The sequence below is a fragment of the Physeter macrocephalus genome, unplaced genomic scaffold, assembly GCF_002837175.3.
Source record: "Physeter macrocephalus isolate SW-GA unplaced genomic scaffold, ASM283717v5 random_975, whole genome shotgun sequence".
Classification (NCBI taxonomy): domain Eukaryota; kingdom Metazoa; phylum Chordata; class Mammalia; order Artiodactyla; family Physeteridae; genus Physeter; species Physeter macrocephalus.
In genome coordinates, this window is record NW_021146739.1 from 1 (window position 1) to 25,000 (window position 25,000).

The following is a 25,000-nucleotide window of genomic DNA, read 5'->3' on the forward strand; positions in this document are numbered from 1 at the left end:
GCTGCGAGGAGCCCAGCAGACAAGTCCACCTTCCCCCACCTCCAAGGGGCAGGTGGGCAAATCAGCAGGCCAGCTGCCCTGCTCAGTGCTGCGGGCTCTGCTTTCCTGCAGGAAACGGGGGAGCATCTCACCTCAGCATCTTCTCCCAACCCAACCCCTGAAAGCCACCACCCGGATCCCCATGGCCGTCCCGGGAACAGCACTGAAAAAAGCAGGGTGCTGGCAAAGTGCTTGGAAACGGGCAGAGTCAGCAAGAAAACAAACGCCTCTGGTCCCGAGGGGGAGGGCAGGGGCCTAATCCCTGGGGAGGCTGGGGGGCGGGGTCTGCAGGGCAGAGGGCTCCACGCCCCATATGTCCCGGGCGTACTCCGTGATGGTCCGGTCACTGGAGAACTTGCCCGAGCAGGCGATGTTCCTGATGACCTTTTTGGTCCACTCCTTGGGGTTCTGCAGAGGGAAGCGGGCGCTCGGTGACCTTGGGCTGTTCCCAGATGCGCTTAGGCCCTGGGCAGCCTGGCAGATGACGAGGAAGGGGGCCCACCCACCAGGAAGGTTTCCAGATGACTAGACAGAGGTCCTGCTGGGGTGCGGCGCACACAATGCACAGACACCCCACTAGAGGAGGATGCGCCCCCAGACTGCAGCCAGCACCAGGAGGGGCCTCCCCGAAAGGAAAGCAAAGGTTCCTCCCGGAGCCCGGAAGATCACTCGGTTTCTAGGCCCCCTCCTGTTCTGTCATAGGAGGGAACATCAGGGGCTGTTTCCTCGAGTGGGGGGGGGGGGGCAGGAGGGGTGGGACGTGGGCAACAACTCAGGCACACAAACCCCTCAGGCCGTGTCCAAGAATCTGCTTTAACGACCTGGGCAATGAACCATCTGACCCAACAACTGCACAGTCACGCCCCCATCACCAGTGTCCCCTCCTGCTGCCGTCCTTGGCTGGGTGCACAGGGTGGAACACCCTCCTTTACCTCCCCAGGTTCAGGAGCCGAGTCTTCCCAGGAGACCCCACTGGACATGCACGCTCTGTGGGCCACACCAAGGCAGGGAGGGACACGGGGCCGCGGACTGGGGAGCTGGCTCCCGCAGCCCCACCTTAGAAACTCGACTCCTTACAGCTACAAGTCCTTGTTCTACTTGCTGTCAGATCTGTCACTTTTAAAAGGAATCGTTCATCTTCTCATTTTAAGCCCAGAAAGGTCTTCACTGCTCACAAGGCCCATCCCTCACCTCAAGCTCTCCTGATCACACCCACATGGGCGGTCAGGTCGCACGCAGGCTAGGGTGTGCAGAGCCTCCAGAAGGAAACAACTGCCCTGCTCACCTGCACTCTGTGGCAGCTGCCCAGAGACTGCAGGGGAAGGTGCACTGGTGTGGACAGCAGCCTGGGCAGAGGGCCAGCCGAGTCAGTCCCTGAGCAGGAAATGAGGAAGCCCAACCTGCTCTGGGCCACTAGATGAACTGTGACCTGGGAGTGGCCCGAGACAGCAAGACACAGCCACGCCCTGCTGCTTCCCTGCCAGGGCCCAAGGACCTTACCCGGTACAGCTGGTCCACCCGGGCCTGGCACTCCACGTATGCCTCATAATCCGCAAACACCTTGAACCTGAAATGGGAGACAGGAAGCTGGGCTGGGTGGGTGACGAGTGGGAGGTCAGGAAACGGGCCTGGCTGGCTGCGTCCTCATGCTCTGCAGGACAGGGGTGGCCACGGGGACTACTCTGTGAGCAACACTTCTGTCCTGGCGACGCTATTCTAGAAAAACCTTATTTTAACCCAGTGTTCTTTAAAGAACCCGTGCACGTGGGTTAGAGCTGCACAGGCTGAGGCCTCCCACCAATTTCACCTCCAGGGCAAGGGCACAGGGTGACCACAGGCTCCATCACCATCTGTTCTCAGATCTCACAGGCTGAGAACTGGTGGTGCAGGATTTATGGACACAGAAACACGTTTTGTTTACGATTGAGTCAGAAACACAATTCATAAAACCCTGTAAAGTCCCCTGCTTGATCACAGACCTCAGCAGGGCTAAGCTCCCAGCCCCGGGCGTGTGTGGAGTTACGATCAGGTCTGACAGAAGTCAGCTGACAGCATTCATCAAAAAGTGACAGACTAAACCAAAGGAACTGAAAGTGGAATAGAGGTCGATTCTCAGCCTTTGACAGACTCAGCTTTTACCACCCGGGTGGAGAAGAGGCCTGTCGTCAGAGGAGAAGGCACTGCCGACCTATAACAAGTGCTGTGCAGGGCTGTGCCCCGGGGAGCAGAACCCCGTATCAACGGCCTCATCGTAAAACACCAACCATGTGGTAACTCAGGGCCTCACAGGCTCATTCCACCTGAACCACTCCTGGGCTCCCCACTAAACCCAGCCTCCCTCTGCCCCGAGGAAGTCGCCTCCAACCCGCCCAGGCCATGCTTGTCACTCCCGTCCAGGGGGTCAGCTGGTGCCGGGGGCCTGGGGCTGGACCTGGCAGCTGGCAGTCCCGCCACCAGGCCCCCAGGCTCGCTGAGCACCGTCAGAAGCCCCACAAACCCCGGGCCCTGGGTGCGGCCGAGCCTCTGGCCGTGGGCTGAGGTAGGGGTGAGCCTCACCGAGGCCCAGGCTTGGCCCCAAACAACGTGCAGTTTTCAGCCCGCCAGGGGGACCCTCTGACCCATCGGGAAGGGACGAGGGGCCTGTCCCACCTGTCATGGTTCAGCAGCATGTCGACGACACCCTTGAAACAGTCGGGCTCCCTGGGGGAGAAGAAGCCGCTGCTGATCTGGTCCACGGCCTGCTGCAGCTCAGGCAGGCAGTCATAGTACGCCCGGGCATTGTACCTGTGGGAAGATGGCAGCCTCATGGGCAGGTGCTGGGGCCGTTTGTGCCCCGGGCCCAGGACAGCCAGGTGGGGTTGGCAACCGCAGGCCCTCCCCTTACCGTTACAGACACGTGGTTGCTAGAGGACGTACAAGTCACATGCATGGCTCTGTCGCAGTCCTCCGAGAGAGGATGCTCAAGCAGCCCCGCCCCCGCCCCCAGTGCCAGGATGTTGCAGAAGAAAATGACATGTGAAACCAAGCTGGAGAGACACCCTGTGGCCATTCAGGAGTCCGGGGAGAGGGAGGCGTGTGGCAGACATGGGACAGGGCCAAAAGGGCCAGCGCTCACAGGCTGACAAGGTTCTGACTGTTTGGGTTCAGCAGCTGGTGCCTGAGGCCTCAGCAACTCCCCTGAGGGATTTTAGGCAATTAGGCAATTTCAGTTGCACAGAATTAGGCCGGGCTGGGACCCCTCAAGGTATCCAAGAGTGTAAAAAACAAGTAGAGGAGATCTGAGGTCTTGAGAGGGACACACACCCTTTCCGGTCCAGGGCTTCCACGTCCTCCACCCGCAAGCCAAAGATGAAGAGGTTCTCGGCCCCAGCTTCCTCAGCCATCTCCACGTTGGCTCCATCCATGGTGCCGATGGTGAGGGCCCCGTTGAGCATGAACTTCATGTTGCCTGTGCCCGAGGCCTCGGTGCCCGCGGTGGAGATCTGCTGTGACAGGTCGGCGGCGGGGATCACTGCAGGGGGGCGAGAGCAAGACCCGTCAGCCATGAACCACTCAACACGAGAGCAATGGGAACAGCACAAACACCACGCACTGCCCACACCACCTGTATGGCTCCCTTTTTTGACCCAGGGCAGCCTGCGGCAGAGGATCCACAGTGGAGACGCCTGAGAAGCCCTGCAGGTGGCAAAGGACCTTTGTTCTGGAACCTTCCGTGGACCAGGGCCAAACCAAAGCCTGGTGTTGTCATCATTCCTTTGTATCCTGACATCACTGCTGTCTTATTCGATCAGCCCCGCAGGCTCCTTAAATGGCTTAAAGAGGAATCCGACTCACAGCACCAGAGGACTGGGGACAGCGGGGGGACAATCTTCTTGTGGCCACATGCACCTAAGTCACTCTGTGCCGTTTACAGACTGGCCTAGCGGCCAAGACACGACCCCATCCACGGCCCTGCAGCTTCTCCCAAGTGTGGGTTTCCTGCGTGAGTTTCTCCACGTGGCAGCAGGAACGCAGCCTCCATCCTGCCTGCCTCGGCATCCCTGCTCCCACGTCCTCAGCTCATCCTCAGAGCTGATGCTGCTTCCCTAACCCAGCTGAAGGGCACTCGGGGTCGGCCAAGACCAGAGCCCAGCCCCTTCTTCAAGGTCAGGTCCAGGTGCCAGGACAGAGACACAGGCACCCCCAGCCCCTCAGGCAGAGGGACGTGGGCAGACGGGATGGTGGACACGTTACCACAGCCAGTCCAAGAGCGGGGGGAGGGTACGGGGCCCAAGCCCAGTCTGGCTGTCCCCAAGGTCAGTTCTAAGGAAGCGCAGGAACTGGCCTGGGAGTGCCAGGCAGCGGCCGTAAGTCGCTTTAGAAGCTCAGTGAAACACTAACCCCAACCCAACCCCTGAGCCACACATGATCCAGGGCAGTGGCGGGACCACAGGGATGGTCCTGATGACCCGGCCGCAACGGAGGAGGAGGGAGTACGTGAGCCTGCCCTTCACTCAGCGCCTGGAGGGCAGCGCACAGACTCGTGGATCAGAGGGGCTGCTACTCGGGCCACAATTCCAGGCTCAGGTTTCCCAGCACTTCCTGCCAGGTCTCCGGAAGTGGCCGGCTTAGAAAGGCCTGTCCAGCTCAGGACAGCTATGCTCCGAGGCACATTTGGCCGCAGGCCCTTCTCCAGATGGCAACACATACCCAGTACCCCCAAAGCGGAGTGGCCCCAGGCTAGGGCCTCCCAGAGCAGGTGCAGGACGCCAGGCCAGAGTGAACAGGCAGGGACAAGCAGCAGCATCCTCTGGGGGACGGGGAGGGCCAGCAAGAGGGAGCCCCGGGGCAGAAAGGCCAAGCTGAGGGGCAGAGGAGCGAGGGGGGAGCAGTGGGAAGTTCAGGGACCAAGGATGTGTGAGGCCGAGGACGACCCACACGCTCGGTGGCAGCAGGGCTCCCCCAGAGCCAGGCCAGGGGTGGGGGCCCTCTGGCTGGGCAGCCTGGTGTTGGGGCCGTTAATCTGTCTGAAAGCAAGACAGGCCCTGACCAGAGAGGACCACGGGCTGTGCCCAGCTAGGGCAGGCTCACCTTTCTCGGCCAAGGACACTCTGTAGTTCTCCAGGAAGATCACTTTGAGCCTGTCGCCCACAACCGGATCGTGGTTGACAACGTCGCCGATGGACGTGACCAGCTTGATGATCATCTTGGCCATGTGGTAGCCGGGCGCTGCCTGGAAAGGGGGAGGCGCGCTCAGCAGACACCCTGTGCTCGGGCGCAGGGCAGGGTCGCCGGAGCCCGGGCTGGACACGCCCAGCCGAGTGGCTCTGCCAGCGGGGGGTCCCACGGCACGGGGGGGTGGTGCTGAGGCCATGGCATCCCTGCGTGTCCTGCCCTCAACCTGAAAGACGGACCCACGGGGCACGGTGCCCCACCCGCTTCTTCGGCTCCAACCGAGCACCTCTCATGACGGCACCTCACCCACGTGCCCAAATCTGTCAGCCTCAAGCTTGGTTTTCTGATTCTAGTTGGTTTTTTCAAAAATGGAGAGAGGGAACAAGGACCTCTGAGAGCTGACTACTGACTTATAGGAAACGCAAGGAACCAAGGAAGGTACTGGGAGATACCAGAGGGACGTGGTTTGGGGAAGACACACAACCCGATTTCTGTAACAAATTGCAGGGGAAAAAAAGAGGGGGACGTGGAGGAAAGCCTACAGATGAAGAGATTTAAGAGACACAGCCGCCCGTCACCATGTGAGAACCTTGCTGGGTCCTGATTCAAACAAGCTCAAGATATCTGTAGCTGTCACAAGACCGCTGCATGTGGTCCTGGCTGGATATTTAATGATGTGGAGGAATTCTTGTCAAGTGTTTTAGGTGTGATGTGGCGCTGTGTGGTTTTGCAGGAAAACATCACTGTGAAAACAATTGATTAAGTTCTTAGGGTTGAAGTGTTATAATGTCTGTAATCTACTATGAAATAGTTCAGCAAAAGTCTGAGGGACAGGTCTGTGGATGTTCTACAATTCTTTCTTTCTTTTTTTTTTTTTTTTTTTTTTTTTTTTTTTTTTTTTGCAAGCCAAAACCAAATAAATAAATAAATAATTTTTAAAAAAATAATATTTCACAAACATTTTGACCAAAGGGAAACTTCATGGCCAACCTTCCACAGTCTGCAAATTCTGATCTACTGGAAGATGGTGTTGGAATAAGTGAAGAAAGGAAGCTCTTTCACAATGCCTGGAAAGAAAGATTCTACCTAAAATAAAAGTTTGTTTTTTGGGTTTTTTTTTTGTTTTTTGCGGTACGCGGGCCTCCCACTGCTGCGGCCTCTCCGTTGCGGAGCACAGGCTCTGGACGCACAGGCTCAGTGGCCATGGCTCACGGGCCCAGCCGCTCCGCGGCATGTGGGATCTTCCCAGACCGGGGCACGAACCCGTGTCTCCTGCATCGGCAGACGGACTCTCAACCACTGCGCCACCAGGGAAACCCTTTTTCTCTTTTAAAAAATGTTAATTTTTTAAAAATTAACATTTTTTTAACTTTTTGAAAGTCCACATCTCTAAGAAATGCATACGGAAATACCGACAGACAAAACAGCATGCTGGGGTGGGGTGGTGGTGGGATGAATTGGGAGATTGGGATTGACATATATACACTAATATGTATAAAGTAGATAAGTTGAAAAGAAAAAAAACCCCAGCATGCTGTCCGGAGTCTACTTTAGAAACATTAGCAGTCGGGGGGCCAGGGGACGGTGGCAGAGACAGAACAAGACAGGCCTGCCCGTGAAGTGCCTCCACCTTCATATATGCTCAAGTAAGAGGCGAGGACAGTCCTGGGCCCACCTGCAGCCCCCGTGAAGCAGCTGTGCCCAGGCTTCTGGGAAAAGTGGCAGAGGGTGGGGACGCGGGCCCTAGAGCACGGAGCCCGATGATGGGACCCACTGATGCCTGCCGGCGATACACTGGGACTCTGAGATCCCATGTCCAAAAGCACATGTAAATAAAATGAATAAAGCCAGGCTGAGCCGAGAGCAGGCACACGTCTGGCTGACGAAGCAGCCACCGACTCACGTCTACTTGGCACAGAAGTGCAGTGGGGGCATGGAAAGCCGGCAGTTACACAGAGAAATGGTGCTGCCCCATGAGAGGCAGGGGCCAGCAAGCCCAGTAGAGATTGTCCCTTGGGGCTGGGGATCCCCACTCCCCTGGATCGGGCAGGCAGGGGCCCCATCCAGCTCCCTCCTGTGGCTGAGCTGATGGAGCCTGACCTGGCCCAGAGGCACACCTGGGGCCAGGACCTCTGGGCTGTGTGTGCAGGTTGGCGCCCAGCCACCCGCAGCATCCAGCCCCAACGCAGAGACACTGCTGAAAAGCACGGTGGTTTGTGCATCCCCGACGAACGCCAAGCAGGAGCAAAGACGACATCACCTCACCTTGCCCCCGATCATGACAGTCCTGGGCACAAAGGCCTGGGCTGGGTCCTTCTTTATTCCTGCAGGACAAACAAAAGAGATCCACGTGAAGCCCCTGGAGCCAGACATGCCTGAGCCCTGGGACAGGCCTCAGTGACAGCGTCCTCAGAGGCCAGCCCGACACAGGTGCTGCACTGCCAGGAGCTCCCGCTTACAGAATTCTACACTTGGTCCAGGTTGGTTTGGAAGGCCAGCCAGGAGCAGACTCTTCCAGAAAGTTCAGTGGAAAAGCTGTGCCTTTGTGTCCAGAACAGCCCAACACAGGAGCTTCTCTGGGTCTGGTCACCAGGACTGAAGGCCCTTGCATGTGATGGGTACTCACAAATGGGGTGACCTTGGGATGGTAATGATTCACCGTCAGCCTGCAAGGGGTATCAGTGAGACCCCCAAGCCCCCTCCGTCACTGGGACAGAGGGTAAGAAGACCCCAGACCTCTAATGCACAGGAGCAGACAGCTCACCTCCAGCCCCAGCAGAATGAGGTGTCCTCACCAGGCCACCGGTTTCCAGATTTCAGCTGGGGGGTGGGGGCAGGGAGTGTCTACAGAAGAGACAGGCTGCCCTAGATGGCATTCACCAGAGTCAGGAATCGGCCGCAAGATTTACAGGAGCCACTGAAGGGTCGCGGCTGATCTTTAACCTCTGACTTCAGGTTCTAGTAGGAACATGACCGTCCCTTAGTTCTGAATCTTCCTTCTTCCAGATTGTGGACAGAGTAACAAAGAGAACAGGAAAAAAAAAAGCCAAAAACCCACAAACTACATTTTTACTAAAACTAGTAAAGTAGAAAAATATGCTAACTCCAGATCATTGAGCAAGTCCTGCTGGGTCATGGGATGGGTGGGAGACAGGGCTGTGAACTCAGGGTCTCAGGAACCCCAGCCTCCCGGGGGCTGTGAGCGGGGGAAGGGGAGGCAGGAAAGAGCCCCAGGGGGCCGGGCGGGCAGATCCTGTCGGCACCCCTCCTACAGAGAAACCTCGGAAAGGGGGTCTGGACATCCTCGTGGACAGAGGCCCACAGGGCCATGGCGCCTCCTGAGCCAGCCCGGACTTGGAACCCCAGAGAGGCGTCACAAGCCGGGGAGGCCTGTGGCTGCCTTGAGCTCACCAGGCCCCGGCCAGAGTCCTGACGCAGCTCCTCAGACACGAGCGACCAACCCGAACACACAGCTTTGCCACAGACGAGGGAAGCAGAAGCAGCCTCCCTGTGAGTCTCCAACCTGTGAGGACTGTCAACGCAGACGGGAGACCATAGCGCCGAAACGCAAGACCCCGGGAGAAGGCAGACCACAGGCGACAAGGCAGAACCACGCCACAGAGTGCAGCCCGATCACAGAAGCCAGGAGGGAGGGGAGACGCGCAGAAAACACAGTAGACACACAGAGCGTGGAAGCGGGACCAGCAAACAACATGGAACAGAAAAGGAGGGAGAGCTATCAACAGGCAAAAAGAAGGTGGTGGAAGAAACCAACCACACACCTCACTGGAGCCCCAGGAGAAGAAAGCCAAACACATGTTTTAATGTATTTCAAGGAAACTTCCTAGAAATGATACAAGATATCAACCACCATCCTCAGAGTACCCGAGCATCAAGAAAATTGACCCACAACAGCCGGCCACCAAGACACAGCCGAGCAGAATGAGCACAGGCCAAGAGAGCAGCTCACTCCAGACCCACCCTCCAGATGGCGCTGCTCAAGGAAAGAACGGGAGACGGAGAACATCGCTTCAGCGGAACCACCCTTCCCGCAAAAGGCCACAGACTGCAGTGGACATGGAAGACCTCGGGGCACAGGAGCTGGGCAGAAGGGCGACCGGATGGCCCTGTAAGAGGACTGGGCGTCTCATCGCAGACGAAAACCCAGGTCAGATCGAGGCGAGGATGGCAGAGCAGCACCATGGTGTGCGCTGCACACACACAGGTGGACGAGCGGGCGGGGGGGGGGGGGGGGCGGGCAACACGTGCCCTGATGGCCCCATCGGAATGCCACGGGCGCCCCGGACGCTCACAAGCCGAGCAGAAGCAGCACCCTGGGCAGCAGGAAGGCACCGGCCACAAGAGGCGACGGGAGGAAGCGCAGGCCGCCCAGCGACGGGCCCTGCTGCTCAGGACTCGGGGACGCCGCCGGGCAAACGACGAAGAAAATGCAGAAAAATCGAAACTGCAGAAGAAAACCACGGCAAAGAGCGCAAAACAAAGTCTCCGTGAACTGCTGTTTCTGGCCTGGGAGGCGCACCCTTCAGCCAAATGCACAGGAGGGCCCTCACCTGGGCGTTTTCTGAGGGTCGGGTCAGAACCACTCAACCCAAACTAGCATCCGTCCTGTCACTTCACTGTCTCACGAGCGAGCGGATCCCTCAAGACGGAGCCTCCCTCACTTGCAACGGGAGAGCTGATGTTCTCGAGGGGAGTTCTGCGTCTTGGAAAGTATTTGGTTCCTTCATTTTCAAAATTAGTATTTGCTTTACTACATTACGAGATTTTAAGAACCAAGTTTTGGGCTTCCCTGGTGGCGCAGTGCTTAAGAATCCACCTGCCAATGCAGGGGACACAGTTCGAGCCCTGGTCCGGGAAGATCCCACATGCCGCGGAGCAACTAAGCCCGTGTGCCACAACTACTGAGCTCACGTGCCACACTAACTGAAGCCGGTACACCTAGAGCCCGTGCTCCGCAACAAGAAAAGCCACCATAATGAGAAGCCCGCACACCGCAACGAAGAGAAGCCCCCGCTCACCGCAACTAGAGAAAGCCCGCGCGCAGCAACGAAGACCCAACGCGGCCAAAAATAAATGAATTAAATAAATAAATTAAAAAAAAAAAAAAAGAGCCAGATTTTTCCTTGAGGCTTTATTATCTTATTTATAGAAGTAGCAAATGTTCACAGTTACTTTTAGGTGGGTCTTTGATTCACATGTGCTTCAAAATCAAATGCCACTTAAATAGTTTAAGGTGTATAGATGTAACATACTATTTCATCTTCTATGAATATACTTCAAATGCCTCACCTGCTAAGTATAATCTCTCCAAATAACTTAAGAGGAGTCTAATAACGATAATAACTAAGTATGAAAGAAATGCTACACCAGACCTAAAACCCAGCCTCCAAGTACCCCCAAGCCTCCACTCTGGAGGAGGTGTAGCCCCTGGGCCTTGAGCTCCCCAACCTCTGAGTTCACGTCTCACTCCTTGTAGCTGCTCTGTTCTGAACACAGAAAACCAGAAGGTGCCACTCAAAATGAATGTGCAACGTCCTCCCCAGTGGCCATGTGAGAAAAAGGCCCAGTGGAAGGGTGGGTGGGGCGCAGGGGCGGAGCACTCACGGTTGTACAGGGTGACCACGTGCAGGCAGTTGAGCAGTTGCCGCTTGTACTCGTGGATCCTCTTCACATGCACGTCGAACATGGACGAGGGGTTGACCTTCACCCCGTACTCCTTCTCCAGGAAGGCAGAGAACTTCGCCTTGTTTTCCTGGGAGAACAGAGGTAAGGATGGTGGAATGTTCACAGGGCCAAGCCCCCAGGGCTGGTGTCAGGGATGCAGCAGGGAGGGGATGCCCAGGACGCGCTGCCACCCCAGGGAAGACACAGAGGGACACGGAAGGTCACCGGAGCCTGGTGGGCGGAAGGGGGAAGCGTGATCCTGAAGGTGGATCTGTATGAGAGCGTGGAGATAAACAGGAAAGTAGACATGCAAACCCAGGAAGAGGAGCCAAGGATGAGAAAAGCAGAAAAAGGAGACAAGAAGACCTGGGGCGGGGGGCGAGACTCCAAAATGAAGACTATTTCTGGGCCCCCGAGGCCAGGCTGTTGGCACAGTGGAGGGTCTCGGTCTTCAAAGGCCGCCCAGTGGGCCAGGCCGCCTGGCGGTGAGGGGGCCACAGGGAGGCCCAGGTGTGCGGACAGCATGTCAAGTGCAGACGTGAGACCTGCATCGATTCCCACTGCTTCCCTCCAGACGAGCTCTCCTCCGGATCTGGGGCGGCAGTGCGCTCAGGGGTCAGCGGGGCCCCCTCGGCAAGGCTGAGTGGGGGGATGGGCCCCTCACCGCACCTACCTGCTTGACCTGGGCCACGTCCCTGATGAGTGCCTCGTCACTGACCAGCGGCAGCAGTTTCTTCAGTTGGCTCAGGTCCGTCAGGAAACCCTCCCCGATTCTCTGCCGAGTCATAAGGGAGACGCGGTTTCTGCACCTCTTCTGCCCCCCCTCAGCCCCAGGACCCCTCCTCTCCCACGACACCCCCTCCCAGGAAACACCGCACACCCGGCGCCGGTCAAGTCCCGACCGCTGAAACGTGCCCTCAAACGCACGCGCCTCCCCTGGCTCCCCACAGGCCTGAAACCTGGGGGCCCGTCTCCGCCTACCCCCAAGGCCCGCACCTGCCAGAACCGCGGATGGACGGAGGCCTTCCAGCTGCTCCCACCCGGCCTGGGCACCCCACCCTGCCCCCGACACTGCAGCACAGCGCTGTTTCCAAACGAACCCAGCTTCAGTCTCCCTGTTTCTAATTTAGGACCGAGAGGAAAACTCCTGGCCCCCAGACACCTGGGCCGTCTCATTGGCCTGGCCCTGCACCGAGGCCGCACCAGCCAGGCTGCGGGTGGTCACGTCCCTGGAGCGCTGCTCCCGGGCCCTCCCGGTAACTGGGCAGGCAGACCTCGGCTCTGCCGTCCCTTTCCAGAAAAGCCTCCTTGGCACACAGCCCGCCCCCCAGCACCCCCGCCGCATCCCCACGTCCAGCACGTGGCCTGGCCCCTGCGTGACTTGTCTCCTTCCTCGCTGAGCGCATGAGCACAGGAACAAGTCAACAACGACCGCGTCCCTGGCTCACAAGCCTCTTCGGGGGCAGCTGGGCCTGAAGCCTAGGACGTCCCCTCTGAACTCCTGCACGGGCCGCCGGGGCTGCTGACCGCCCGCCCGCCCGCCCCCAGGGCGACAGTGGGTCCCCACCGCCCGCACCCGTCCAGGAGCCATCGCCACCCACACATAGAGAAGTGGGTCGCCACCCACACGGCCCCAGGCAGCTGCCGCTCTGCCTGCCCACAGCTCCAGGTGGGCTCAGAGGCGCTGGCCTCACCTCCACGATGGTGTCCGCCAGCCCTGGGTTACACAGGAGCAGCCACCGTCGGGGCGTGATGCCATTCGTCTTATTCTGGAACTTCTCTGGCTCCAGCTCGTAAAAGTCCTTAAAGCTAAAAACACAGACAACGGGCAACTGTCACAAGCGCTGTTTCAAACAAGGTGAGCGAGAGGCACAGGGCCCTCTGAAGGGAGCCCCTGGGCGATCCAGAGCCCAGCCTTTCTGTTCCATCCCCCAAGGAGCCCAACTCCACGCCGGCATGTGGCTGGAGCCTGGCCGCCTCCCAGTGGTCGTGACAGTGGAGAGTGGACGGACAGCGGGGATTAAACAGCACATCACACAAAGCCTCGGGCCAGCACCGAGGACACGGAAGCCTCCACACGGACAGACCCGTCCAGGGCTGCCGGGCGCTCACACGAGGCGCTCCACAGGTCTGGGGCGAGGATGGAAAGGAGGAATTCCAAGACCACATCCCACAAAGAGGGGGCAGAAGCAGGGAATCTGACCTAAGAATTCCTCCTTCCTCTCGGGGACGAGCCCCAGCCTGTCACACCCTAACCTCCACCCTGGCGGGGCCCAGGACTCTTGTCCCCAGGCGGGGCACCAAGGCCCACAGTCAGTGGCACGTGCTCCAGAAGGAGAGCCTCTGCCTGGATAGACCGAGAACGCAGACAACAGGAAGGGCTCCTGGTGACGAGGGCTCGGCTCCCCAGCATCGTCCACCGAGTCAGAGCCTCACCCTCCCACCGCCGCGCTCTGGGCAGTTCACTCGCCCTGGCACAGGCGAGCGCAGGCCCCACTCACACCGACTGCTTCACGATCTCCGAGTGGATCCTCGCCACGCCGTTGACAGCGTGGGACCCGAGGACACACAGGTGGGCCATGTTGATCCGCTTGCAGTCCCCTTCCTCGATCACGGACATCCTCCGCAGGCGGCCCACATCCCCGGGGAACAGGGCGGCCACGTGCTGCCGAGACAGAGCAGTGAGCAGGAGGGCGGGGCGCTGCTTTCCCCAAGAAAGGCCCAGGGCGGCTGCAGCCCAGGCTGACTGGGCCGCGGGCGAAGGTCTGCCTCGGCCTGGGGGCAGCGGGCCCGGCCAGTGGGCTCGGAGGAGCTGAGGAGGTGCCGTGTGATGTACAGGAAGAGACGGGAATGCTGTCCCCACTGGCCCAGGCAGGGTGTAACCGCAGTTTACCAGTGAGAATAGCTACTCTTTCACTGAAATATTAAAAAAATGAACTAGAATCACACCTGAATTCTAAGTTCCCCTGTGCTTGTACCACTATCCTTTATGTGGGTGACAGAGGAAAGACAAAGGTGGTTTGTTTCCAAATCACCCAAATGCTGCAGTGATGTCGCAGGACAAAGGCCTCTGGCATTCTAGGAACAGACACTCACACCTGAACCTGCTCAGAAATGAGAAGAAGACTCCCCCCTCACACAGCAGGGGTCCAAGCGTGGGGACCAGCCAACAGCTCTGCCAAGTGACAGCCCCAGACCCCAAAGTCCTCTTCTTGAACGGCTATTCCCTTCAAGAAGTAAAGCACCTGTCCTGGGCCAGATGATCTGACGTGGAGGGCAGAGGAGGGCCCGTCAGATCAGGGCAGCCCTCTCCCCTGCCCGCATCACCACAGGAAGGGCGTGCTCACATCCAGGTGCCTCTGGTTGATGGCGTAGACGATCTCCAGGTGCCGTGGCAGCAGCTTCTCAAACATGGACACAGGCCAGCGCTCCAAAGCCTCGGGCAGCACCGTGTGGTTGGTGTATGCACAGGTCTTCCTTGTGATTTCCCAGGCCTACAACATTCCAGAACACCCCAATGTTTTATTCAGAAAAAAGCAGCTCGTGGCCAGATGCCAAGGTGAGGGGAACGTGTAGGGTCACAGGCAGGTGTTCAGATGCCACCAGGAAGGGCCCCGCACGTCTCTGCTCTCCGGGGCCCAGAACTTCCTAAACCCACAGTGAGCCCTGCACCCTTCACTGTCCTGATGCGCCCCGCGTGCACCTCACATCCTGACCCACAGCACACGCAGAAATGAGCACCTTACCTGCTACCTGGGAACCACCGCAACTTTCCTCTGCAAACCAGACAGAGCTCCAGGCAGCTTTGCTTTATTTCCACCAAACTGACTTCACACCCACAGTCCAGAGAAAACTGGTAAAGTGTGTGGCCCTGCCCTCCACTGGCCAGGGGTGAACAGGGTCTGCCCAGCCCCACCCAGAAGTGCAGCCCCAAACCAGAAAGGGGCTCTGGTGCTAAAAAATGGGGTAAAAATGGTTTTATATGTTGATTTAAGTAAATGAGATCAACAAAACCCCGCTAAAGAATTTAGGACCAAAATAAGTGAAGCAGGGAGAACAAGCCTATAAATGTGTAAATGAAGTATTTCTTTAAACTGAACACTTCCGGGTTTTCCGCCACAATTCTAAGATGAAAAAATATAGGTGAGAAGCTCTCAGAAGTGTCAGAATCCCTTTCTTGTCTTCCAGAAAACCACCCTTCTCTGGCCTTTAAACTGCGGCTCCCACTCACTGTGCCCTGCCCTTGGGAGAAACCCCAGACCCGCTCCTGGAACATCCTTCTCCCCACAGCCCCCTCTTCCCAGGGACAACTTCCTTCTGTTCTCCCGAGGCCACCAGAGAGGCCTCCCTCTGCGTCCCAGGACCAGCTCAGTACTCACCCCTGCTGTCGGGAGAGGCGGGGAGGTCACCCCCGTGCCCAGGTGTTCGGGGACACTGCGCTCGGGCCCTCGGTGCTCACCTTGTCCCAGTCCACCTTCTCCACGTCCACCAGGATCCGCATGAGCTCAGGGATGGCCAAGGCTGGGTGGGTGTCATTCAGCTGGATGGCCACCTGCGTTTACACGGGGTGACCCCTTGAGTCCCTTGCCCGCGTGTGCAGAACTGGGGTCCTCGGCTGCCCGCCCCGAGGAGCCTGGTCATAGGGCTGGCAGCAGGAAGTGGACGGCGCTGCACAGGCTCCGGGCCCAGCATGGAGAGCCGCGGAGGAGCAGGGAGCAGGTCAGAGTGGAGGACCCGCAGGCCAGCCCCGCAGCACGCGTCCAGAGCCCTCCCCGCCTTGGAGCGCTGCTCCTGCCTGACGGACACTGGCCGGTTGTGTTCAGATTACTGAACTGAGCCTGCAAACTGGCCGCTTTGCCCGACGGAGCCTTTCACAGCATTCCCTGCTGCCTCGACGCCTCCTGAGGCCCAGGGCAGCCCTGATCGCGGAGGAAGGCGGCCTGGTCCCCGGGCATGAGGAGGCCCAGGTTGAGGGGCGGCTTCCCTCCCCGCCCCCACTGCAGCTGGAAGGAGGAACCCCAGCCTGGGAATGGCCCGTCTCCGGCACGGCGCTCACCCCTCTACACACGCACCTTGTCTGGGAACGTCTCGAAGGAGGTCCTTACGGGGTCGCGGCAGCCGAACTTGGACGACTTAAAGCGCCGGATGATGTCTTGGAGGGTGGCAGCCACCACAAAGTATTCCTGCTTCAACCGCAGCTCCTTCCCCTCAAAGAACTGAGGACACGCCCGGCTCAGCCTCCGCTGCATGGGCCCTTGGGGCCCCCGAACCCAGGACAGGGCCCAGGCTGGGGTGTGGCCCAGGGTGCGATGCCTCGATCCCCGGTGCTGGGGCCGAGGCCAGGCCAGGAAAGCAACCTCCCCGGTGCCTCACGTTCTAGGAGGCCTCACGCCTGAAGCATGAGTCTCTGCTCGGAATCTCTGGGGGGTGCTGGGGGAGGGCATTTTCTTATGAGCCTTTCAGCACAGGGCCTTTTGCTGCTATGTGCACATATTTCCCTGATAAAATAAGAAAAACACACAACCCACAAAGATGGGCAACTCCTAAGGGCTCGTTTGGTGGCAGTGGATCATGTGGCTGAGGCCCCCATCTCACAAGTGGGGACACCTGCTAAGAGCGTTCCAAACCATGACCACGTGGCGTCTCAAGGCATCCCTGCAGAATAAGGACTGCTGGCCCCACCCGACAACGCATCACCCAACTCTTGGGGAGCTGGCACCAGGTGCTGAAGAGCGGAAACGGCTGGACGTGAGGTCTGAGGGCTCCGCGGCCCTGCACTCGGCGGCCGTGTGTTCACGGGGAGGAGCGTAGGTGTGAGGCCAGGAACCTCCTAAGAGCTCCCCTGGGCAGAGGGCAAAGGAGGGGCTAACAGCACACAGGTGCTCCTGGACCCCGCCAGGGATGCCGTGTCCGCCCTCACTCTGAGAAGGTCACTCTCGTGGCCTCACCTGACAAGCCTGAGGCCAGCACAGGGGCCCTTCTGGAGCCCAGCCCTGCAGGGGTGCTTCCTACACTGGAGGAATGGCACGGACGAGGACCACCCGCAGCAGCTACTCACGTTGTCGTTGGGATACAGGACTCTGGAGATGTTCTCGGCCAGGTTCCGGTCCAGGACCGCCTCGATGTAGCCGCCCACGTTGACTGAGGGCAGAGAGCGGAGTCAGGACCCGGGTGCCTGCCAAGAAGGCTCCCGTGTGCCCTGATCGGTCTGAGGACAGCGTTCCCGAGCAGGCGTCCCACAGCTGCTACGCCGACCGGCCCACACCCCGCCCCAGGCCCCTGGCTCTTTCCGGAGGGCGCGGGGTCCCTGGGAAGTCACAGGGAACCCGCCCTCAGCCCTCCCGCGGTGGGGAGCCTCGTGGGCTGTGGGTGCAGACGGGGTCCGTCTGGGAGCAGCCACCGGATGGGGACAGGAGGGGACGCACAGTCATGGAGCTTGAAGTCGTTGGGCGCCTTGGCGGACCACAGTCTCATGGTGTTGACGGTGTCGTTCTTGTAGCCCGGCACCGGGGTGTCGTACGGCATGGCCAGCACCACCTGCCGAGGGGAGACACAGTCCCCAGGCCTGGGCCACCTCCCGCCACGGGCTGGGGCAGCTCGGCCTCGCAGGAAGCGGCCCACCGGCCCGCCCTCCTCCAGCTTCGCTCCTTCCTCCTCAAACACACCCAACCTGCCCCGTGTCCCTCGCACCTGCAGCCCCGGCTCGCACACGTCCTGAGCCGGGAGCACCCGAGGCCGCCTCCGGTGGGCCCTGACCACACGCCAGGCCCCCTCTAGCTTTACCTTCGACACCGGCGTCGACTGTCACCTGGCTCCTCGGTAGCCCCTCCTCCCGTGTCCTCGGCCTCCCCCTCCACGCCTGCCCTCTTCTCACTCAGCTCTGCATGGGCGATTTCGGGACTCACCTAACCTCTCCCCACAGACAGCTGCTATTTCAGACCATCTCCCACGTCTGCGGCGAGGCTCCTCCTGTTGCCTTGACCTCGAACTTCAGCAAAACCAAAGCAGCCTGCACACTCCCTCCCGACAGAAAACACTGGACCTGCCCTCCACCCCCGTCCCAATCACCATCTGTCCAGAAGCACCAGCTCTGCTCTTGCTGAGCACAGGAAGAGGTGCACAAGCCTCAGGTCACTTCCACCCGCAGACCCTCCCACGGGGTCTCACACTCAGGCCTGCTTTCGGGGGTGCTTTGTGTGCAGCTTCAGGAGGTGAAGGCAGCTCCAATGGCCACACAGGACTGCAGGGCGGGGCCTCCGGGGTAAAGTCCCAGCATCACCCTTCCCTTCCCGTCTCCCCGCAGCCCTGCTCCCCAACCCTGCCTGGCCTTGACAAGCCCTGCAAAGCATCTGCAACCTGCTCCTTCCCTCTCCACGGCCAGTCCCCCAGGGGAAGGCCCTCACTGCATGGCGCCTGGGGTGCCGAGTGGTCTCCAGGCCTCCTTTCATTCATCTTCTACAAGCACACGCACCTAGAAAACCAGACCCCCTTCTCTGCTTTTCCAAATTAAATACAACTTATTCTGGCATCTTAGGCCGCCAGCCTGCCCTGGCTCCATGAGCCCCAGTTAAGACTTGAATCTGGATGACTCACTTGACCCCTGTGACTCACGGGCTTGCCCTGTTTATGCTCTACTGCCCACATCGCTGCGGTGGCGTCTTTCTTACTTATTGCAACCACCACCCATCCCCCCGCAGAAGCTCTCCTCCTCGGTCTCTGAGCCCGGGCTGGACTCCGCGTGTGCACCCGCCAGTAGGGCACCGTGTTCCGCCAAGCACTCGGTGCTCCTGCCCTGGCCCCCCAGGGCCCAGATGGGGGCCGGGGGTGCCATGCTCCGTTGCAGGGCATCCACCCAGCCGCCCTGCACACCCAGAGCTCCGACAGCTCCGAATAACCAGCGAGCTGCACTGAGAGCCGGGGCCACACGCGAGACCGGGAGCGAGGGGTGAGTGCCTGCTCCACGGGGACGCAGGGCTGGTCCAACCCCCTCTACTGGGGTTGGGGCGGGGGTGGTCAGTGCCCTGCCCCTCCCAGCGCCAACCCGCTCACCATGAGACACCGCCTGTCTCAGCCGACATGGCTCCCGTTAAACTATAGAGTGTGGCTTCACAGTTGGTCTCTGGACAGTCCCGACTGAGCGTGGGGAGGTGGGTCCCACAGGGAAGCCCCAAGGGAAGCCAACGCGACAAGGCTAGTGGAGGGTCCCCGTGCTCAGCCCCCCACCCCAAGAAGCGCCTATGGTACCTGTGTGTCCAGCCAGCACACGCCCTCGGGGCTGTGCTCCACTCGCCCGTAGAAGTGCACGGGCAGCATGTATTCCGGCCGCGCCTTCTCCCAGGGGTTCCCGTAGCGCAGCCAGTCGTCCGCCTCCTCCACCTGGAAGTGTGGCAGGTGAGGGTTGGGGAGACGGTCCTTGGCACTGGCGGACCCTGCCCTCCACCCGCACTGACCACTCCATCCAGACGACGCTGCCCGGCACGGAAACAAAACTGTGGCCTATTTATAGCGCAAAGGTTTCCAATTCTGGTCAAGTCTCTGTTTAAAAATGAACACTTTGGACTGTTAAAGAAAAAACTCATATAAAATTAGAAGAATAAATCAAAGTAAAAAGATGTTAAGAATTGCTTGAATTCAGCAGTAAAAGGAAGAAGTCCTGGGGCACATCAACGAACCTCGAGATGTTACGCAGAGTCCACACACCGCATGACTCCATCCACGTGGAGTGACCAGGACGGCCAAGTCACCGACAGAAGGATGGCCCTGTCTACACCACACGTCCAGGACGGCCAAGTCACCGACAGAAGGATGGCCCTGTCTACACCACACGTCCAGGACGGCCAAGTCACCGACAGAAGGATGGCCCTGTCTACACCACACGTCCAGGACGGCCAAGTCACAGACAGAAGGATGGCCCTGTCTACACCACACGTCCAGGACGGTCAAGTCACAGAGACAGAAGGAAGTCAAGTCCCCAGAAGGAGCATCTGGGTCATGCTTTTGGGACGGTGACGTGGCTGAGGTTACTGCTTCACTGTGCCCGTCTCCACAGAACTCCCGGCAAGACTGTTCTGCCTGGTGCAGGCAGATACTCATCACAGGACTGGTCCTGCCTTTGATATCCTGTACGTTAGTGAGATTCCAACATCAGAGCCTGGCTGTCTCCACAGAGCAGTTCAATGAGCTGTCTGCAGAAGCAGCATCTTCTCAAGTACACGAGGCAAGGGGGTCTCCCTTCTGGAGCCCCTTCTCTGATAGGAAGGCTGGTCTGTGGCCCCCTTTGGCCACCAATGCTGCTTTGTGACCACTGCCCACATTTACTTGTGCTACAGCTAAACTCCACTAAAAGCGTTCTGACTTAGCAGCTCCCTTGACAGAAGCTTGGAAGTTAGCAAGTTTACCACCAGCCTATCACCCTAGGACTGTCTTTAAATTGTTATGCAAGACGGCAAGAGGCACAGAAACAGGGAACCAGAAGGAAGAAGTGTCTGTAGTCAAACAGATAGACAGAGACAGAAACCACCACCAAAACCTTCCTCCTTAACGACCGTAACACCCACCAAGCAAGGAGGAGCCTCAGAGTCTCTGTCTTACAAACACACACATCGCCTCGACTACGAAAGAGCTAGAATGGGCCACAGACCACACATGTACAAAGGCTGGCTCACATCTGACAGATACACACACATAAATAAATGTGACTAGGGAATTCCCTGGCGGTCCAGGGGTTAAGACTCCACACTTGAAATGCAGGGGGTGCAGGTTCGATCCCTGGGTGGGGAACTAAGATACCATATGCAGCACAGTGTGGCCAAAAAATAAAAAAAATTAAGAAAAAAAAGAATTGTGACTAAAATCACCTAGAAGGTGGCAGGAGGAAAAGTGCATTTCTCCTTTCAAGGTCAAAGGGAGTATTTCTATAAATTAACCAGTGGCTACAAATCTGTTTTGCTTCCTTTTACTTTTGGCCATACTTTTCTTGGCTAACGTTTTATTATGAGCGTTTTCAAACACATAGAAATGCCAAGGAATTGACAGTGAACTGCACACCCTGCACCCGGCTCTGTCACTGCTACCATCTTGCTATACTTGATAACCACGTCTCCTTCCACCCATCAATCCATCACTTTTCTGATGCATTTCAAAGTGAGCAGTTCATCCCAGACATCTGTCCACTCCTCCCCTGAACACTTCAGCAGGCATGTCATTAAGGACAGTCCATCACGTGTTTATTTTTTAGGTTAACAGACGCACAGTGAAATGCATAAATCTTAAGGACAACGTTGGTAAGTTCTGACAATTGCACACACCTGTGTGCCCTAAACCCCATCAAGACAGAGGACATTTCCATCACCCCGATCATTAGCTTCTTCGTTCAGACTGTACGACTTTCCTGTTACCAGCTTTTTGATCCTAACTCCAGCCCTGCTTTACCTGTGACTTTTAGACCCCAAATTATTTACACTAGTCTCTACCCAAGTGGAAGAGTGCTGCCTTCCCTTCTGAAATGCCAAAGTGAGGGGAAACGCCCACTTCACCTAAGAGAAGGAAGGTGGGACTGCGTTTTGAGTCCCCCCATTTACCAGCAGGGTCTTGACCATGTTACTTCTCTGCCTGACGCTTTAGAATTGAGGCTCATTCTTCCTAAGAGCCACATTGCTTTGCGGAGTCCAGCCCCTAACCCCACAGGACGCCACCACCTCGCTGGTGTCAGAGAGCGAGGGCAGGTGAGAGCAAAGCCTGCAATAGCTGTTCTCCTAGCGACTCCAGGCCAATCCTCCTCTGCGGTGGGGTTGGGCTGCGGGGGGCGGGGGTGCCTTCGCTCTGTGAGAGACGACGGAAAACACCCGCTGGTGGCGTCCTCAACCCACAGTGTCTCCTGTGAGGCCCAGCTGGGCTCTGGCCCCAGCCCACCAGACGTCCTGTCACCACCCAGAAGCCGTGTGCAATGAGCACATATGGGCGACGGGCCCTGCCGGCCGTGGGGACGATGTGGAAAGCACGGAGTGCCCGGAACGCCCAGCACTGCCCCCCTGCCCACCTCCGCTCTGCCAAGGACCGGCATGCAGCCTCTCCAGGAGGAGCAGGAAGTCCAAAAACAGAACCGACAGTGCCTGGCTACGTTCTCATGTGCATGAGAGCTGCAAGTGAGCAAAGGAAGGAAATCGCACCCACCTGCCAGCCATTGACAATCTTCTGGTTAAAAATCCCAAACTCATAGCGGATTCCATAGCCGTACGCCGCCAGGCCCAAGGTGGCCATCGAGTCAAGGAAGCAGGCTGAAAGTCCAAACACAAAGAACTTCTTGGGATCAAAGACAATCAGTAGACCCAAGGCCTCTGGAGCCAAGGCCCAGACACCAAGTCAAGGAGGCGCCGGAGGGCCGGCCCCCAGGGCGTCAGGCAGTGGCCCAGTGGTGACCGGTCACCTTCAGGTCTCATGAAAAGAAAAATGGAACCCCACTCTAATGCCCTTCGGCCTGAGAGCCTGGGGCCAGGCCAAGACAACATCAACACGGGGGCTACTTGGGGGTGTGGGAAGAAGGACGAACCCCACAGAGGATACTGCCAGACTCAGCTCATCTCAACACACTGTCCCCTCCTGCCAACGTTCTCTTAGGGACCCTCACTCAGGCTACAGGCCTCTCCACCCTCACACGTTCTACTGGAAATCCAAGCAACATCACAAAAACATCTCCCCACACACTGGTAAAGAAGGCACAGAAGTGGGGCCTGCAAATGTACATTTCAGCACCCACAGCACCAAATACCCAGGTGGTGCCACCAGGGCCCCCGGAAGGTGCCGTCAAATGGAGCCCTTGTTCCGATCAAAAAGTCTTGAAAGCAAACCACCATGATTTGAATAAAGATTCAGAAGGCAGCCTTATTAAACCTGTGGATTAAAAAGAACACAAAATTTTAACAACGAAACACCAGCACATAAGACACATGCCAGTTTACCAAACATGCACAGACCTGGGGGTGTCAGGCCCTCTGCTGAGGAGGAATGATAAGAAGACCCACAAACTAAGACCCAGGCTCTCGCTCTGAGGAAATCATTCTCGCAGGAGGGACGCCGCACATGAGCTACCGCAGGCTGGTGGTGACCCAAGTCTGCACGGCGAGGGGAGCCGTGGAACCACAGGGGCCCAGATGAGTCCAGGGGGAAGGCTGGTGGCACCGCCCAGTGGCAGGAAAGGTGCCTGGAGTGGACGCGAAACAGCCTGACGCGGCCTGAGGACCCGCGGGGGGCGGGAACGGCCCACGATCTGACACGCCGGCCACAGGGTGGGTGGCCTGGAGCTTCCCTCGAGTTTGGGGGAAAGGTTCACTTTTTACTGACTGAGCAGGGACTAAGTGGGGAGATGACCACGCTCAACGGAATGCCGTCAGGGCGAACGGGACCGAAGCCCAAGGGGCTGCCCTCTGCCTGCCGGCCTGGACGCCGTAACGCTGTCTGCAGCGGGAAGCGAAGGCTTAGCGTGGTGTGTGTGACTCACCTTCGCAGGCTACACAGAGCCCACACCCGCCAGTGGGGCACACACGGCCTTTCCCCTGGAGGCGGGGCACGCCTGGCCGAGGGTTAACCTAGAGCCGGGTGCTGCCGTGTTGGTCAGAAACATGTGCTGCGCTTATAATTTCTGAAGAATTTAACTTAAATTCTGAAAACATAAACACATACACACAACTCACCCAGATAAATTTTAGGGCATTTGCTCCCTTTTACAAAATGACGGCTCTCAAAAGGGGCAGTAACGCAAAGTGTATCACTTTAGGGCCCCGTACACACAAGGGCAGCACAGAACTTGATCATCTCTGCTCCAGAAGCACTGTGCCCAAAAGCCTTGAAGGACACAGTGACATCAAATCTCACTGTGACTTCTGTTTCCACTTCCAAGTTCTTAACCCAGCTCCTTCCCCCCAGTAAAGGCTGGAGAAAATAATTAAAACAGAAAAAACCCCCACAAACTTCAAACTGGGTATATTCTCAAATAGGGTGGCCCAAAGGAGCAGTAGCTCTAAGAGAAACAGCTCTGCTATTTTAGAGCACTCTGTTTACTGTAGTAAAGCAGGAACAGTTGCTTTAAGCTGGGCTACATTCATAAATTGTGCGTGTGTGTTTCTAGCCCTCTGTCTTTCTCCCAGTTACTGGCTGTGGGAGGTGGTTGGTATATTGCAAACCCCTCCTGGCACCAGTTCCCCCATACTGGTAAGCCTGGTCACCATAATTATGACGCGCCCTTTGTGTGAAAGAGAATATATAATTTGCATTTTTTTCTCCCTACTGGTGGCAAAGATTTTGACCAGGAGGACACACTGTCCCATCCACTCTGAGGGACCAATCTATCCCCACGGACCAGTGCTGGGAGCACGGCTGATCTTGGCCTTGCCACGTGCTGCTCTCTGACCAAGGCACTGTGTCAGGAAAGGTATGTCCTGGACAGGAGCCCGGGGTTACCTGCCAGCCTCCCCAAGCCTCCGTTCCCCAGGCCGGCATCCTCTTCTATTTCCTCCAGTTCTTCCAAGTCCAGCCCCAACTGTGAATAAAAACAGAGGTAACATTTTAATATTACTTACTATTTTCCCTCAGCGGTAGGTGGAAAGATATTTAAATCTTATGAGCTTATATCAATCAAAGGTTAGAGTCTGCCTTCTTTTAGACTTGCAAATCCAACATTAAAATCTGGTGTTAGGATGCGGAGAAAGGGGACCCTCCTACACTGTTGGTGGGAATGTAAATTGGTGCAGCTACTGTGGAAAACAATATGGAGGTTCCTCAAAAAACTAAATATAGAGTCACCATATGATCCAGCAATCCCACTCCTGGGCATATATCTGAAAAAAACTCTAATTGGAAAAGACATATGCACCCCAATGTTCATTTCAGCACTATTCACAATAGTCAAGATATGGAAGCAACCTAAATGTCCATTGACAGATGAAGAAGATGTGGTATATAATCTACTATGGAATATTATTCAGCCATAAAAAAGAATGAAATAATGCCATTTGCAGCAACATGGATGGACCCAGAGATTATCATACTAAGTGAAGTAAGCCAGACAAAGACAACTATTATATATCACTTATACATGGAATCTAAAAAATAGTACAAATGAACATAT

The 25,000-nt window shown here is 57.5% G+C and overlaps 1 protein-coding gene across 1 annotated transcript; it reads right to left on the bottom strand.

Annotated features, from left to right (window-relative positions):
• Positions 1-15: 15 nt before the first annotated feature.
• Positions 16-24,409, bottom strand: LOC102980994 (glycogen phosphorylase B). The gene is made up of 18 exons (XM_028487013.2): positions 24,334-24,409; positions 22,051-22,154; positions 19,123-19,254; positions 17,304-17,415; positions 16,937-17,019; positions 15,951-16,094; positions 15,338-15,430; positions 14,226-14,372; positions 13,380-13,543; positions 12,573-12,687; positions 11,552-11,653; positions 10,819-10,966; positions 7,459-7,517; positions 5,110-5,251; positions 3,343-3,550; positions 2,689-2,823; positions 1,540-1,606; positions 16-447 (listed from the first exon to the last, which is right to left on the bottom strand). The coding sequence occupies exons 2-18, from the start codon at positions 22,135-22,137 to the stop codon at positions 295-297; spliced, it is 2,091 nt and encodes a 696-aa protein (XP_028342814.1). The 5' UTR covers positions 22,138-22,154; positions 24,334-24,409; the 3' UTR covers positions 16-294.
• Between the last annotated feature and the right edge of the window lie 591 nt (positions 24,410-25,000).